Source organism: Cygnus olor, chromosome 6 (genome assembly GCF_009769625.2).
Source record: "Cygnus olor isolate bCygOlo1 chromosome 6, bCygOlo1.pri.v2, whole genome shotgun sequence".
NCBI classification, from domain to species: Eukaryota; Metazoa; Chordata; class Aves; order Anseriformes; family Anatidae; genus Cygnus; species Cygnus olor.
Window position 1 is genome coordinate 14,474,991 of NC_049174.1, and position 18,618 is coordinate 14,493,608.

Genomic DNA, 18,618 nt, shown 5'->3' on the forward strand with positions numbered 1-18,618 from the left:
CTTCAAGGAGATTTCTCTATTTTTAGTATTTCCAACTCAGCTCTTTTTCATAAGATCAAGAATACGTGCTGAAGTAGTAGTCTAATCTGACTACGAGATTCCCTCAAATACATGTTTATTACTGCAGCGGTTTATTACTACAGGACTTTATGAATAGGCCTAAGAAACAAATATGCCAAGAGGTTTATTTCCCTACAGTCCTCCACCTTTTAGATCCACTTAATATTATAAAGGTAACACCTTTTCTGTAACAGCATCCACAAAAACTTAGTACCAATGCTGGATATAACGAGTTTTCTCCAAAATGTAGGCAAAAAAAAAAGCCTCATTTAACTTATTTTAGGTGAACCAGACAAAGATGCCTTTGAGAAACAAAGGACTTCTGACCAGGTTGGCAGATTAAAGCACACTGTGCTGCTGCAGAGCAACAGAGCCTACTCCAGATGGGCTGCCTTCGGTATCTTTCTACCTTATTTTGCAAACCACCAAACTCTGAACAGCTGTTTTGCTGGTAACAGAAGAACTGTCTTTGTATGATACACATGAATTCACATTTAAAGAATACACTTTCAGCTAGCTGCAGATGTTATACCACTAAACTGTGGTTTAAGCTAGGAATGAAAGTTTCAGTTATCTTGTTAGGGTAAAAAAAAAAAATACTTAACTAAATTACTTAATATTTTTATCTAGTTTTAGTCTCAATTTGTAAGGGTAATGCAGTACAATTCTTTTTTTTTTTTTTTTTTTTTTAAGCAAGTTCCAGGATTATTTTTCAGAAATCACACCTCAGGAAAAGCACAACTAAATTATTTCTTGTTAGTAGTGGCATACAAAGACATTTAATCATGTCCAAAAGAACACCAGGGAAAAGGGTCTACACTTCATGTACCAGTACATTTATTTAGCTTACAGAACAGAGCTAATTAAATTTCAAGCTAATTCCAGAGCTGCTACATATGACTTAGTATTTCTCAGAATTAATTCTGAGTATTTCTCAGAATTAATTCACATCAAAGGAAAAAAAAAATCCAAGGTATTCAACATTAACGTCTCAAATTTTCCTGTTTGCTCATTTAGTAACCATCACTTTCTCTGCCACTCAAGTTCACCTTCCTGTCACAACCACACACCCCAAACAAAGCATGCAAAATAAACATAAAAAGCACAATGCAGCAACCATCCTTTTTGTTGCAAGAACAACCTTGTACTTCTACACAAAGCAAGCTCCATTATCTTAAGAACTATTAGTTAAGTGGTGAGAAATTTTGAAATATTCTTCTAATTACAACCTCTTTGACTTGAATGAAGTGACTCCAGAGAGAGTATATTCCTTCTTTCAAGTATAACCACAGTAGCTGGGAAAAAGTTTTGGTCTTGCATTTATGAAAGTGGGAAAAAGGAACTTGAAGTACTATTCAAATGCAATAACATTCAGGAATTCAGCATTCCTGTTCAACTATGAAGTGCTCCCCTTTTTAATTATATATGCTATGAAAATACTTAGTTTCAAAATGTTTCCTCTACTCAAGTCACATGAATACATACAGTCCATATCTATCATATGAGACTAGCTTCAGTTTCCTACATCCCTTCAGCATGCTGCGTATGTGTGCTATATATAATTCTCTGAAGGAGATAACAAGGCTTTCCAGGTAGTAAAATAAATCACTCTAGGCAAACACAAAAAAATCCCTTTGTTAGCTTGGGTTGCACAGTTTAATCAAAATGGTGATGGCTAACACTAGCTGACATCATTCCTTGTTTATTTTAACCTTATGTCAAGTTTTATACTTAAGTCTACACACAGTGCAGGCACTATCTTATTATATTGTCTCTATATAATACATAATGACTCTAGTTTTGGCCTTTACTGTATTTGGTCAATACAGTAATTTATTTATTTTTTCATATAATGACATTTTAAAATAATGACTTCTTATAAAGTGCATCAGAAGAACTCTATTGCACTCCTGCTATCTCAAAAGATGAGATAAACACCATCTTAAGCATTCCCACTCAGCTTGCTTTCATATAGACCACTGGTAGAATAAAAGTTCATCAACATGTTTACTGTGGATTCATTAAGAAATGCTTGAGAGCACCTTTCCCAAGATAGCTTCTGCCTGGTAAGAATTCAGCTGTATGAAAAGTGTGCAGTGCATACCACCATCCCAACACGCCCCCACTTTTTCCCAACGGTTTTCAGCCTGTACTGAGCTCTATACTGCAGGCAGCTGAACTCCTACTGGTATTTAACTAACGTAGCAAAGTTGCACCACTTGTTAGGTGATATAACTGGCAAGGGTGTCTTTGGGACAGATTTATGCCGAGATCAGTTAAGGGTCTGCATTTCCTTACTATTTTCTTTTCAGTTGCTGAAAACGTCTTACCATGAAGGAGAAAAATTACCTTATCTTAGTAGCAGTATTGAAGTAAATAAACAAAAATGACTATGCCACCATACTTGAAAAAAAAAAAAAAAGAAAGGAAGAAAAGTATTGCTTTATTGCCAAACAACCTGCAAAGCAAAACAAGCCATAGCTGACATGCTCCTTCTGCCTGTGTAGGGTCTCTCTTTCATCACTACAAGCCGGAAGTTTGTAATTTCTCCTTCTCTTCGGGAATGCTGAGAAGCAACCGTGGCCTCCATCCTGCCACTATTACCCCCTGCTCCTTACAGAGACAACAGTCCCTCTATTCATAGGATATTCATCAATTACACATATTTGAGCATCCTCTCCTCTCAAGGTGCAGTCCAAAAAAATGGTTTAGTTTAACCACAAAGCTAATAAATTCTGTATACTGCTCTTACAACAGCTTGTTTATGTGTGACAGTATAATTGAAGTATTTGTTTGTGATTTACAGCTCAAGTGACTAATCACCATAATCATTACTTTCTTTTTGGGTCCACAGACTGATTCATGGTTATGTAACTTATTTGAAGTCTATTTGGCATCTTTATGATTACCTTTAACAATGCAGTGGTAAATTCCAAAGAATTATCCCTTTACTAATACAGAAATGCACAGCAGTTGTCAGAAAATCTGGATATACTGAAAATCCTCTTTACTGCAAAAGGTAATATTGAAAGGTTTCTTTTATAGCTATTTCCCTTTCCTTCCTGTCTGTTCCCCTTTAGATTTCAATATGCACGTAATGTGCTTAACAAGTCCCACATATTTCAGGCAACTGGGCTGCAGTTTACTCATATAAGCTCCTCCATCCTCATTGTCCCCAGAAGGACCATCCACTTCCTTCTCAAGTTAAATGCACACATCTCTGATCTCTGGGAGATCGAAGTAATTCATCTGGCAACAAAGCCCACATTGTTCTGTGCTGCTTGCCATAGTGCAAGCTGAATGCTCTGTACTTGCACCACAGCTTCAGCATGGCTACCAGCACTCTACTGGTAGTTAATCTGAGACTAACTGCAAGATCTGCAGTGGAGACAGAATTTCAGAGACCTGAAGTGCAGTCAATTCACCCCTGCATTGAATTCAGCACAGCAGAAAACCTTTCTTACCTGGGTTCTGGTTATAAAAAGGTCCTCCATTAATCTGGTTCTGAAGGCTTGTCTGTGACGTGATCGAAGGAGGACGCCGATATGGCAAAGATCCCCCTATTGTTGGGGGCGTGTGTCGAGATGCAGGCCTGTTCATGCTGTAGAACTGAACTGGGTGACCTGGGTTAGAAAGGGAAATGTGTTACCAAGAGAAGAATGATGCGTGCCTTTTTTTTTTTTTTTTTAATAGCTACATTCAAGATTCAAAGGCTTGGAAAGGTTTCTGTTCTTTAAAGACAATCTGCGTCCTAGGTGCATTCAGCCAGTTCAGCTACCAGACTGCCAAATACTGGATGTCTCAATAGCAACATAATAATTCTCCCAACTGCCTGTACTTGGCACTAATTGCAAAAGCCAAAATGGAAATGCAAAGGTATCTATGCTACAAAGTTTCAAAATGAAAGACAGTCATTCCCAGTTGCATATTTTATATAATGTATTATAATAACTTCTTGCAAATTCAGTCATCTCATTTATAAACCTGCGAAAAATAACACTTCACAGTCCAGCCATCAAGCAACACAACATGTACAAACTATATGTATGCCATTTCTAAGATTCAGAGATGTTACCTTCTACAACTGAAAACTGTCTTATTGCTGTTCAAGAAATATACAGAGAATCATCTGGGGAGAATAGAATGTTAGAAACTGCTTGAAGTACAGAATAAATGAAATCATACTCAAAGACCTAATTTTAAAGGAGCTGTCAGTAGAAATAATTCCTTAAAACTTGTTCTCCATTCTAATCACTTCCTATATCAAAATAATTGATTCTGATTTTAACTAGGCAATATATGTTTTCCACAAAACATATGAACACAAAACTGGCAATTGACTTTGGATGTCACTCATCACCACCCAATACTAATCAAGAAGTAAGACTATTAAGGCAGTCTTTGTGCTCACATAAAATTCTCCAGCTTATATATGGTACACAACAGCACGCAATAAACTAGACTTCTTACACCCATATGGGTTATTAACTTCCCTAACTATTCTGCTTCCACCATTTGCACTAGAGGTAGATTTCAGGGTTTGCAGAAAAACGAGGGAAGAAAGCCAGATGGTCATTGTGGTTGAGGAGGCATACATGCAGTGAAGTAAATAGGGAAACAGAACACGTGAATGAGCAATTTTTAAAAATCTGCACTGTTCTCCTTTTACATAAGGTGTAAGGAGGTTCTCCATTATGCTTGATCACTTTGCAAAACTCCACACTAGGTCAGTAAAGAAAATGCAAGTTGCTTTCTGCGTTACTTGCTTCTAAGAGCAATTGCATTAACTAGAGATTCCCATTCCTCCTGCTTTGTACAGGTATGTGCATCTCAAACAGCACACTTCTTACAGGTGAGGAACAAGAGCAGTTAAGAAGCAATCCACCCAGTAAAAAATGCTTTTCCACATTATTCCTAGCGTGCCTTTTCAGTATGTCTCCCCATTACTTAAAGGACTGTGAAATTGGTGGTGATTGCAAAGAAGGGGGAGAGAAGGAACACGGATAAGAGGTCCTTAAGGACCAAAAACTACAACCTCATAAATGGTAAACTATCCAGTCTCTTCATATATTTTATTTCAGAGAAGCTATGCAAGCAGCCTCACTAATAACACAAGGAAACAAAATAGCAAAAAAACTGAAATTTCTCTTACAAAATTGTAAGTAAGGGTTTGTAGCCATTGAAATATTAATTTCTGCTTGATTTTGACTTGTCCAAAATACAGAAGCGATATGGCTTAAAAACTGGGATACTGACAGTGCATAAAAAATGGAAAACTGAAGTGCTCTGACACACCTCGTCTTCTAAATGTGAAAGTAGTTTAGACTTCAGTATCATCTGGATACCAGAATTCATCACAGTCCAGAAACTTCTGTCATAGTCACGGATTCTACTGTAAGTATTTTCTAATTTTATATGAACCACTGCACCTTAAATTAAATACAATTTCAAGAATCCTTCTGGCACCTGGTGAAATTCTTTCTGAGAGACCAACACTAATAAACACACACATCAACTGATGCCCTTGTAATCAGATTCCACTATAATGAAAAGTAAGAAAACATGTAGCCACGTATGAATTTGGCTATCTAAACCAGAGCTGTACAATGCAGTGTAACACCTCATCAAAAGCTACCACAGAACTGTGCTATGGTTAGTAAGTACTACATGCTGCAACTTCAGCACATGAAAAAATGAAAAATGTGGGGTGATTTCATAAGCAGTAGAAAAGCAAGTTGCATTACATGCCGTAAGTACTGACTCTAAAGCATCAAACCAAAATGCTTTTGTACTATTCTCCATAGCAAAAACTTGTGTTTTACTTTACTTCTACAAAAAGAATGCTCTCCTTAACAGTTCGTTGAAAGGAGACTTGTCATTTGAAAGCACTGAAGAGACGAATCATATAAATTATACTTTGCTAGTTGCACCATTCCGTTCCTGGAAGAGAATAATCAGACCCGGAACTCAGTAAAAGTCCCAGTATCCAAACTGCAATAAAATGATAATGTAATAAATAGCTACGTAAATGTAAAAAAGTAAAAATAATAAAGTGATGACTGCTGTTTATAAAACTAGCATGCCTTGAATTGTCTGCTCTAACTATTACCTTATAGTTGAGTATTAGCAGATACTTTTTCTATATTTAAAATAAAAGAAAAGCCAATGGAAAAAAATAAGTGCTTCTCAAGGAACTTTGAAAAGCCTTGGACCGCGATCACATCTGGGTTCATCTGCCCACACACCAGAGCAGACACTCACCTGTAGAGGGTGTGGAAGAAACAGCAGGGGGAGTTGGAGAGGTGAAGCCATCAGCAAGGGGCTGGGCTCCTGCAGCAGCATCTGGGGCAGCAGAGGAAGGGGCAGGAGCAGGAGGGGTGGGGGCAGGAGCAGAGGTAGCAGGAAGGGGAGAAGTGCCAGCTGAGCCAGCAGGGGCTATGTGAAGAAAGGAGGAAGAGGTGGAGTTAATAAGGAGATATGTTAGCAAGGATTAGAGAAAGCTTTTGACTATTCAGTGTTAGCACCTTACTAGATGCATAGTATTTTGGAATGCACAAGGAGATGGGAGAAAAATAAAGCTACTAAAGAAAGGCTCATTCTTATGTAGGCAGCTCATGACAGTCAAGCAAATCCACTGCTTCTTTCCAGGTCTGAAGGTAACAACCCTGAGCTTTTCACTGCAAGTCATTACTTCGGAAAGATGTCTTTATTCCTTGTTATTTACACTGCAATCTTTATCACAGTTGCCTTTAGCTTTTGTACTAATTAGAAAACATACAGAAGAGGAAAGACAAAATTTTCCCGTTCTTTGGTACAGAAGCATCATATATTTCAGATCACACTGCAAGCCAACTATACACTCTTCTTCACCAAAAGTGCTGAGCAAAGGAAAAAAAATCACTTCCTATTTCTGGGAAGACTGGGGTGGTTTACACTGAACAAATGCCTTTTCATGACAACTCGGCTAGGCTTGCATTAATGTACCGAAGATTTACATTCTGCTTGCCTCTCTTTTAATCTAATTTTCTAAAAGCAAGCTTCTATAGACCTGCATGGACAGCCAATGAAAAAGCATCAATTTGCTTAGAAGGATAAGGGAGACGTTTCCCCTGTCCACCAAAATAAATATTGTGTCCTATCTGGTCCCATGCAGGCAGCCAGGCAAAAAATTCTGATAAATCGAGTAATATATAAAATAAACACTAGCGAACATCAGAAACTCCCAGAAAACACTCTACTTTATTCAGATTCATACTATCAATAGCTAGGACCAATTTCAAGGACTGCATGCTTCTGGAAGATGAATTTTGAGATTCCTCTTGGGGTTTACTCATCACGGTTTTTAGGAGATCTGCAAATGCTGAAGCTAATGCTGAGTCAGAAAGAGGAAAAGCAAGTTTCCGTTTACCTGGATAGACACTGGGAGGAGATGGCGTGGGAACAGCAATAGGAACACCCACACTGCCACTTCCACTGTTCTCTCGACTGCTGCTCCGACTACTTGGGTGGCTTCCTCCACTACTCCCACTGCTGCTGTAAGAAACCAAAATAATCCAGGAAATGAATATGCTGCTCTGCATGCTGAAACACAAGATCCCTCAGACAGCACCTTAACTAATTCAGAGGAGTAATGGGGAACAAGGGAAAAGAAACAATGATAAAGACCTATATAAAGCTTAGTTTTCTCAGTAGTCGTCGTCATTTTGGTTACAGTGCAACAGGTTTTTCACCTAGTTCTAGTGAACTTGCTCCAAAATGAAACACTTCTGAACTTAATGCCAAAGCACGCCATTCCAATATTGTAAAATCTCTGCTGAGCAAATACAGACCTTTTTCCTGTAACTTAAAAAAGGTACTGACTCTTTAAACTCTGCTTTATGTGCTTTCATGTAAGACTACTGAAATAGGAAAATTTTAAGATAATCAAGTAAAAGTCACATTAAGCCAATCTATTTAGCCAGCATAGCGTACTTATGAAGTTTAAAAGGTAAAGATTCCAAGGGAAGTATTTAGACCTGTCATATCATGAAACTCTTCTCATTTTCCTAGAGAGAAGGCTAGCTTTCTACAGAACCTTTGGTAATACAACTCAGCTTTATTCTGTGTTTGAAGTTACCAATACCCTCAAAATACAATGCTCTTTTTCAACTTCTCAATCTAAAAACATCAAAGACTGTTCAAACAAAAATGCGAATGGTAAGCACACCAAGCAGTCCTTCAACATGCAAAACATAAGTTGTGTACAATGTCTTTTCCCAGTTTTGTAAACATTTCACAAAATATCACAGTCTAAACACTTGGAAGATTACAAGATTTTAGTACAGCATTACGTGCTATAACTATGTTATAATGCTAAAATTCTGGGATTAAATGAACCATTCACAATTCACTATTCCAGTTTTATTACAACACATTGTTGACATGCTAAATGGCATCCATCCCCAGTTATCCTTGCCTGAAGCTTCACTGTCAAGGTGCAGACAGATTTCACATTTATCATAGCATTTTGTCCATATGCTTATAAAATACTAAGTACACTTTGTGTGGGACTACTCTGAATACCTGTATGTGCGATTCCTCTGATTCACAGAAGCTGTTCTAACAGGGCTCTGCTGTGAAGGAGCCATATTGCGTGTTGGGCTAGGCACGTAGTCATTTGGTACCACCGGAGGACGTACTGGCTCCAAAGTACGATAAGGAGAGTGACGCCTACACAAGGACAAGCATATTAAGATAATAAGCAAATTAGCAAAGAAGCCAATTAAGATAATATAGACAAAGACATTTTTCATTCTTTGAAATGTTTGCTACATACTAAGCAGCATCAGGAGTTAAAAATGTTTTCCTGTAACTTTGCAGTGTCTACTTCAGAGGATGAGAAAACAATCAAGGACATTTTTCATGTACTTCATGTACAACAGCGCCACATGCTAATTTTCCAGTTGTTTAGCACCACCTGTCAAAGCCACACAGCTGATGACTCTCTATGCTAAAGCATATAGTTTTAAGTGTTCTGCAATGATAAAAAATGCTTCTGTTGGGAAGGCTGATGATGCCCATTATCTTGTGACAGAAATGTGTTAACCAGTATAAAAGACATGATCAATGTAAGAGGATGCTGATGCAACATCTCATCCTGTGGATGGTCAAAGCAAAACCAACCAACCAAAACAGACCACACAAAAAGAAAGATTTTTTTTTTTCCCCTTCTTGTTCACCTAAGCCCTTTACATGCTTGGTAACTCCACTTACCCAATAGTTCCTTTTCCTGACATTGGTGGACTTGGTGGCTTCTGGGTGGGTGGTGTTGTACGAGGCAACCCACCCATCTTCATATTCTGCGTGCTGACCTGCGTGAAAGAACGGGGAGAGAAATGGCCTTCACTAAGCTCACCATCTAGGGACAGAGATGCCTTTACCAATTAACTCTAGGGGAAGGTTTAAACAAAAAATAAATTGAGAGGCCATGCATTCTATATGCAATATCCACTCTGCTAGAACTCAAGAGTTGTGCTCAAAGGACTCTTTATTACATAGGGTTTTCAAAAATTACGTATACAAAGAGTGAATTTGTCTTTGGGCTATCACAAACATTAAATCAGTGACAATGCAGGCATTGTATGTGAATTGGTTAAACCTCCCAGTCACCTTTTAAGACAAAGGCAGTTATTTCACACTGCCCTAACAAATGCTAAATTTCAAAGAATATTTTAAAGAACTCTTTAAAAATATTAAGGTTTATATAATAGACCACAATTTAATGTAATTAATACAAATACAGAGAAGCCAACATAATGTCCAAATATGTTCCATTGATGTTTTAATATTTTCACAGTATTAAAATTATTTAATAAACTGTTTGTTATAAATATTAATAGCACACATGCAAAATTACAGAGAAAGCTATATATAGAAAAACACAGAGATGTATTTCTTTCCCCACGAAATTTGTAGCAAATTGACCTCTAAGAATTGATAGATAAACATATGGGGAGAAAAATTATTTGCAGTGATGTGACGTGACTGCAGTCATCCCCTTGCATTCTTTCAGGTTAAATTACAAAGAAGAAACTTTTATATAAGAGAATTTACTATAACCTCTAAAAATCAAGAAGTCACCTGCATTCCTAACTGCCTGATCAATCTAGAAATCGTAAACAATTATTACTGATGTAGGCATTTTGTTTACCTGCATACTGCCAGCCAAGCATAATTCTCTCAATGCATGCACCATTACAGGAATCTGTATGTGGTCTTCTTAAAAGTCTCCGTTAAATAGCTTTTGATTAATGAATGCACAAATTCTTGCTTAGGCACAGAAATATTCAACAAACCAAAATAAGTACGCTTACATCCCTTTTTCTGTTGTTCCTGTCATGCTCTATTTCAGTGTTTCTTATTTCCAAAGTGTAAGTCTTGTCTACTGACCCCACCTCCCCCATATAAAAAAAAAAGGCACAGTAATCAACACATTAAGAATACTTGCAAACATCATTAAAGGCAAATTACTTCTTTATAATTTGTCTATAACAACTTGCTTAAAATCCTGGAAATGTTTACTTTTGTGAATTTGTAAATACTGAGGACAGTGTAAAGCATAATATATTCAGTATTCTGATGCTGAAACTTGATTCCTTAGCTCTCAAGAACCCCTGTGTTACAACATTTTCAATTTCCTGGGAGGAAAAGAAAACCAAGCTTTGTAAAGTTTGGGTTCTTTTATTTTTTATTTTTTTTTAGATTCAAAAACAAACTTTTTGATTCAGTTGTGCAAAAAGTGCTTTGCAGTGTCAATTTAAGAAAAAAGTCTTTTGAATAGCATTATAAAGTCCTTTAAGCCAACTCTAAGCAGCAATAACTCTAAAGTTAAGTCAAGTGAGGGATGAGGTAAGCACTGAACTACAACTACTTGAAGGGAAAAGGGAAAATGTAAAATGAATTGTATTTTATTCTATACACGGAACATCAATAAATAGCAAAAAATCCCCCCCCCCCTTTTTTTTTTTTAAAGTTGCAGCATCCCCTGTATTTCTTGTTTCATTAAAGATGTCTGTTTCATCCATCTATTTGAGTTGTCCAAACAAAACAAAACAAACCCAACACCATTTAATTAAAAACTCACAGCAACACTTGCTACAGCTATTGCAAACAGACTGTTAAGCCTAGTAGGGCAGGGGTTTTGGATGTCTTTAGAGAACAGCAAACTTAGACCAATCTGTGTGCCCCTGAGCAGTCCCGGCAGATGTTTTAACTAGCTACACTATGGTTTCTCCCCAGATGATGTCAGCACTAGCTATCACTTCACAGTTAACAGAACATCCTACAGTTAAGAGAGCATCCTACTTAACCCTACTGTCAAGAGTGGTATTATGTGCATACAATAATTACAAGAAGAAAAATGACGTTTTAAGATTCCACTGTGCTAGAATCACATGAAAAGGAGAGGAATGCAGCTGGAGGGTGAAGTGACATCACACAGCAAGATGTAGAAGCAATACTTGCCTGACCAATGCAGAACTCCAGTTACTGCCATTTGCTTTTATTAACGCTGCTAACAAACGTCCCTGACATAGGATGGTAAGACAGCTTTAGACAATGTGGCTGAAGAAAAAATAACCTTTGTTAAACAAGAAATCTCAGTCACAAAGAAGCTGTTCAGAAAGACTAGGCTGAAAGATGGGGAAGTGCATTGACAGAATGCTTAGTTTCAGGCTCTTTGAAATGACTTTTCAACACTGAAAATGAAATACTGAAAGAACAAGTAAAGTTTACCAGGACTGTCTTCAAATCTGACAGGACTTTAAGACTAGCTACTGCAATTTAAACAATTGTGTCTGAATAACTTCCCCTTTTACTTATAACCAAATAATCACAGAAGAGAAATTAAGAATATAAAATTATTCCAACAGTTCTAATCAAAGTAGACAGACCTGTGGAAATAATATTATGCAAGACACTAAAAGGGTTACAGGTTGTCTTGAGGAAAGAAAAAGAGAATAAAATTTAAAGCTATACTAGTTGTAACTTCAGTTGAGATACAAACTTTGCAAAATTTCCAACTTCTTTCTCCTTTTGTCTGCTAGATGAAAAAAAAAAGGAAAAAAAAAGAAAGCTATTAACACTCCCCCGACCCTTGCAAAACTTTATTCTGTTGCCTACTGCCTTTCCTATTTTGCACTTATGGTTATCCACATACATCCTTCTTACAAACTTTTACAATCCAAAGCAATCACTAGAACTCAAGGTCACATTTGAGTTTGTCGTCAATTTGCAAAAATCAGTTTTCTCATTAAGTTGGAATTTCTGAGTAAGCTGGACCTTGCTAGAAGTTGCACTGTTTCTGATGACATTTCCCCTAGCTCCATGCAGCTAAAAGCGTTCAGCTGCAACTTGTGTAATTAGAGGGTGAAAGCAGAGGGACAGATCTGGCTGTTGGTTAGTTTAGCGGCAGGACTCCACAGATCTGTGGTTAGTTTGTAGCACAGAGATTGCAAATTCTTTTTAGGAAACTGTATGGTAAAATAGAGCTTGCAACAACAAAACAAAACAAAACAAAAAAAGAAGTACTTCTGTCCTTGTTTGCAACTGTCAAAACAGCTAACCATTGTGCTAAAAATTAAATAAATAAATAATTAAGAGACGCAAAAACAATTTGGGCACAAAGCTCGGGAAACAAAAAAGAAACAAACAGCTGAGTGTTCTACAAGAAAGAAGACAACCCAGTGAACCCAGAAAAGCACTGTACATGGTCTACACAGAATTAATGGAGAGATTTTTCCAACTTTTTTGCTTCTTTCCCTTGAAGCAAAAAAAAAAAAAAAAAGCAAAAAACATCACCCACTGAAATTACATGGTGTGTGTGTGTGTGGGGGGAGTCTAAATAATTCTAGAAAGAAGACACAGACACTCTCAGATAAGCATTTCTTTGACTGGATACCTTACAGAGTATTTTTATACATGAAGTATCATGTAACAGGGCTACGGAAGAAAAGGTCCAAAGACCAGAGCTATAACTCCGGCAGTGCTGGAGCTGGAATATGAAGCTTTGCTGAGGAAGGAATTGCATAAACAACCTAAAACAAGCAGATCTTAGGTAAGTAACACATCCTAGAGGATGCTCTGGGATCCACCTCCACAGTAAGAACAGTAAAATAAACTTTAAAAAAATAGAAGGCTTGAAGTGATCACTACAGATTATTCTGTTTAAGAGAGGCACTGTTCCCTGAAGTGCAGAAATACATAGTCGGTTAGATATAGTTGGTCACCAGACCCACTAAACATACTTGCACAAATGCACTGTTTTTTATACAACTTTAAGGCACTTAACTGTTTATTTACACAGCTTTAAGGCCTTAACAGAAGCAAAGACTTAAACCTACAACATTTTTACTTTTCAGTATAACATCTCATTGTCAGTTTCATTACCAAGTTAAAGTTTTTCCCCAAAAAGCCTCAATAGCATATATTCCACACAATCAAACCTCACAAAGGACTACTTTCTAAAGCTAAAATTGGACTCTGCCCCAAATTTTTTAAGGGCTGCTCTATTGTCAAATCTGATTTTCTAGAACTTTCAGGTCAGCAAACGATTTGGCAAATCTATTAAGAAAGAGTGTCCCAGCAGTGATGTTGCATGGATGACATTCAGAAACATCAATCAGCTATCCAGCCTTCTTGAATGATTTTGTACCTGACGCCAGCAAAAACAACCCAATGCTGAATGAAAACTAACTTCCCACGCCTTGCTTCATCTTGTTAAAGCTCTAGAGAGGATGACAGATTTTTTGCCTGTCATCTGCTACTTCAGAGTAAACTCCTTTTCAGGCTGTGCTCAGCCACTTGAATAGTTACTTTGCAAGTCTAATTAAACCATATTTTCACCAGCTGATTAACTGGTTGATATAGAATTGAAATGTCTAAATTTCACTGTCTTGGCCAATGACCACACGTAAAAGCTTCAGCAAGCAAGTTTACCTGTTTTTACCACATTCGCCTATGTAAAATAATTGGAGAACCAAGTCCAGCAAGTAGAAAAAGGCTTAAACAATGTAATTTTCAATTGATTTGCTGACAGGAGATGGTACAGATACTCCTCTGACTTGCAGCTGGAATTTTCTTCAAAATTTGTTTAAAATTTAAATTTAAGCTACCTAGACACAAGCACAGTTAGCACCATCAGTCAGTTTAATTTTGTAACTGCTCACGGTTTCTTTGCAGCCATGAAAAATAAATACAGGCTAAGAACTTCATATATAATCTCTCAAGTGAAGTAAAATTAGCATTCACATGAAACTATGGGTTAGTAGCCTTCTACTTTTCTTTCAGGCTGATGCACTGTGACTATGGTGAGACCTCTTATGTCCACTAAGAGGGGAGCTGTATGTTTTTTTGCCTTTTCTTTTCTTTTTTCTTTTTTTTTTTTCTTATTTTTTTAAACCCTCATGTTTTTGGCAATCAGAAGTTGATTGACATATTTTATCTTCCAAATCAAATTAGGTTCACTCCAGTAAAAACAGAGATGTATTTTAACTGCTGTTATAACAAATAATGTTATTTTTCATTCCAAACCTATAAACTGAAAAAATAATTTTCTCTGAAAAGCTGAAGAGACTCTTTTCACCATTGCAGATGATGCAGATATGGCAGTTCATGCATAATCTGTAATTGCACAATTTTTATATTTTACTTTTTTAGGATAGTAATTAGGATGGTTCATAACTCTAACTGCAGAGAGCAACAAAGAAAACCGACAGATTGCCAATTCCTGTTTTCAAATCACTGTGAAAAGCACCACTTAGCATGGACTGTGTGCAGAATAAGGCATATTCAGCATTAGAAGTATGCACTTCATGGGGCTATGCAGAAACAGGGAGATTAACTTTTTAATTCTCAAATATAACCAATTTAAACACTATATGACTAGAAATACTGTACCTTAAACACTCACGTAAAAGTAAATTTAAAATGACATGCAAGAAATCTCCATTTATTAAACAGTTTTCATTGTGATCAGATATGCTACATACACTTAAATACCTTATTAAAAGTACCAGCTGGCCAATTCAACAGGGACATTGTTAGGATATCTCCAGTAGTAGCTATTTAAAAGGCAATTTTTTCAGGAACGTGCAGGATTTTATTTTAGCTTTTCCCAGTTGTGGAAAATACTTAAAAAGAATTCCACATCCACTTGGAACTTCATTTAATTAATACTGTCATATAAAATATTAGTATTCTACATTCTAAAATACAGTTCCCTCTTTGAAATCATGGCTGCTACTCAAAAAACTTTCATTCCCCCTTCCCCAAATAACCAAATCAGCTGCACTTCAGGAAGACGACGACAGCAAAATACTAAATAGAGCTATAACCTATTTATTTTTTTAAGGTACTATGAATTCCAATGTAATATCATGTAACTTCATTTATTTCTTGTCCAATTGATTTTATGCTTTTTGTTGTTATATCTGCAGCCACTAACACTACTAACATTTTAATTTCTATAAGATCTATGAGAATTTGCCATACTTCAGTCTGAGTTTTTTGATGCATTATTCATTTAATATTCTACTACATAAACCACTTCGCTTGCTGTTTATGTGAAATTAAGGATTTTACACAACTACCAAATTTGAAAAAAATTCCATATATGAGTGCCTCTCAGTATTTAAATACTGCTAGCAATTTCTGGAAAAAAATAAGGATACTGCAACTTTAAAAAATAATGTACAGATTTGAATTTTTTACATACCTTTGGAGCCCCTTATTGGAGCAATCTTACGCTGAAACATTAATCCCAATCAAATCATAATTCACACCGTATATAGGATAAAAAGAATATTACACAGGGGGAGGCTCCTATTCAGCTGCTAAGTATTCATGTATCTTTTTATCTAGGCATGGTAAGCACAACATTCCTCCCTTGTAAATGACCTGGTAGATATGCTTAAGTCAGTCAATATTTTGCCACAAAGCTTTTAAAATGAATTGTCTTAGCTTCCTTACATAAATACATCAATTTATATCGCAAAACATTTATCCGCAATGAAGTCTTTCAACAGAATATCCGATACACAGGAAGGAGAGCAGGTATTGTTTTAAACAATCTATAACATTCACATAACCATCTCCCCGTGTGTAATAGTCTCAGAAGAATAAGAATGGAAATCCAGCCCTGGGGTTTCTTACCTTAAATCTAAGCAACCACTTAATGCATAAATGGAGCAAATAAAAGAGGTAAGGAAAAAAAGCATTGAAAGGTTAGTTGGAACTTCAGGATATGAAGAGAAAGGAAAAAGAAAGAAAAAAGTTAAGCATTCAGCATTAACAAAATAATGTATCAGTAGATCATAAAAAGAGTGGCTAAAGCAGAATGTTTCATGAACAGAAGATTTCCAGGCTGAAAATTTCAATACACATTGATCACAAAGGCTTTAGATTTAACACCTGAAAATTAATGCTCAAATGTTTGTACTCTGTTTACTAAAGTTCTTACAGTGCTAACAAAAAGTCACCAATTTTCAGAATGGAATATAAGATCTAGTTGGATTAACTTCAGAGACTAATTTTTGGAGCTATCAAAGAACAGACTTATCAATACCCTGAGCTCATTTAAACTCTGTTAATTGTGTTAGCATATTTACAATTAGCTGAACAAAATCCTCTAGAGTATTAAGCTAACATATGCTCTTTCCTAGACAATGCTGTTAGTTAATTCTTAACCTGGTGCCATGAGAAACCTCTTGCACAAAGATCAAGAGTAAATTATTATGTCTTGAATCTTTTTCTAACCTATATATTAAAACATTAGCCAAGAGTGAAGTATTTTAAAGCTTAAGTGCTAGCTGTCTGGCATGAAATCACATGACATCTTACAGGCTCAATAGCATATATATTTTCTTTCCCCATAATAAAAATCTCAAAAAAAGTAATCCTTCCATTTGAGTATCTTTTGATCTGTTTTCAGCTCAGCTGATCTAAACATATTACATTTCTCAGACTTCTTGTAACACTGAAGATTACATATTGCAGAATCTCAACAGCAGAGTATCCAGAGTGACTACTCTGGTTCATCCATACAGCTCATAATGAGACCCTAACATATTAAAGAAAACATAATCCAATTTACTAGAAAACATCCTGTCTTCAAGTTCAAAGTTCCACGGAGATATTAACCAAAATGGTCTCTGCTTCACACAGTTACACAGCAAAGCCAGGTTCCCCTGTACTGGCCAGAAAGAGTGGCCAACTGCATAAAAGGGTCCATCAGTGGGAGACATTTCCCTCAGCAGTACTGCCTGATAATTACAGTACCTTAATACAACTACACACTACTTTGAATGGATCAAACTCCCCCCCTCACCCCCCCCCCCGCCCCGCCCCCCCACATTCTCCTGACCAGAGAACCTTTTAAAGGAAAAGCAGATTGGAAGACTTTGTAACCCAGGAATATTTAAAGAAAAAAAATTTTTGAGCAAGTCTCTTTCAGATAAGAAGTTCTTGGGATTTTTGCAGCATTGTGACTTCAGGGAATGAAGATGAGGAGGGAGTGCTAGAATGATACAGTGGCATTTACACTCACTCTCCCCTATAAAGAAACCATACTGTAAAGAACCTTCTCCCATGGCCATAGCTGGTTAAACTATTTACCCCAACATGGCATACTGGATTTCATGGCCAAGAATGCTCCGTGTTTCCCCTATATTGCTCTCTGTACAGTTTATCAGGGATTTCTCAGGGATTGCAGTGAATGCTTGCTACTTTATCTCTTTGATTGCCCTGACAATAAACAATTCTGTGTCCCAGTACTAGAGGGAAAGCCCTACAGCCAAAAAAAGCAGACGGAGAACTAAGAACGCAGACAGATACTCTGATACTAACTGGAACTTCAATGCTATTTATCCAATAACTCTTGCTGAGTACTGATTTGAAGGGAAAAATGCCACAGCTCAAGCAATAAACAGCTATAGATAGACAAATTTAAAGCTCCTATTTCTTTTATTCTTTTCTCTTTGTCCTCCAGATAGAGATCTAAAAAACTATTCTGTATTTACTTGACCAGAATGAAAACAACAGGTTGACAAACACAACTGGCCACTTTCTCCCCACCAGCAAGAGAGTGGTTCTTTCCTATGCACTGAACAATGGATTAACCTGATTAACTGATCCATAGATCTGTTCCATAGATTAAAGATTGCATGATTAAAGACAACAAGTTGCTCCTTCTTGTTTCACTAAGTACACAATGCTTCTTAATTTTCCAGATAAATATAGCACATTATAAATATCATTTAGATGCTATTTCAAGCATATCACAAGCATAACAAATGGATGCAAACACACATTTGAGTCATCAGCCATGTGATGAATTACATCCTTTCAGCAGAACATAATTCACTGCATCACAGTGGGTATGATTCTGCTACACTGAGGTAAGTGGGATAACAATTGTAATGGTTTAGAGGCAGTGCTAAATAACGTGTTGTAGAACAATTAAAAATTATTCCTTTATGAGTTCTAAAACAATCTCATTAAAACAGAAGTGCTCATTAAAATATT

General features: G+C 36.6%; 1 protein-coding gene across 1 annotated transcript in view; it reads right to left on the reverse strand.

The window, feature by feature from the left end:
- Positions 1–18,618, reverse strand: part of ABI2 (abl interactor 2) — a 61,659-nt gene that overhangs the window by 7,874 nt on the left and 35,167 nt on the right. The window contains 6 exon segments of the mRNA XM_040560883.1: positions 3,525–3,683; positions 6,322–6,495; positions 7,469–7,593; positions 8,623–8,769; positions 9,313–9,410; positions 16,249–16,266. Coding sequence (XP_040416817.1) covers positions 3,525–3,683; positions 6,322–6,495; positions 7,469–7,593; positions 8,623–8,769; positions 9,313–9,410; positions 16,249–16,266 — 721 coding nt within the window.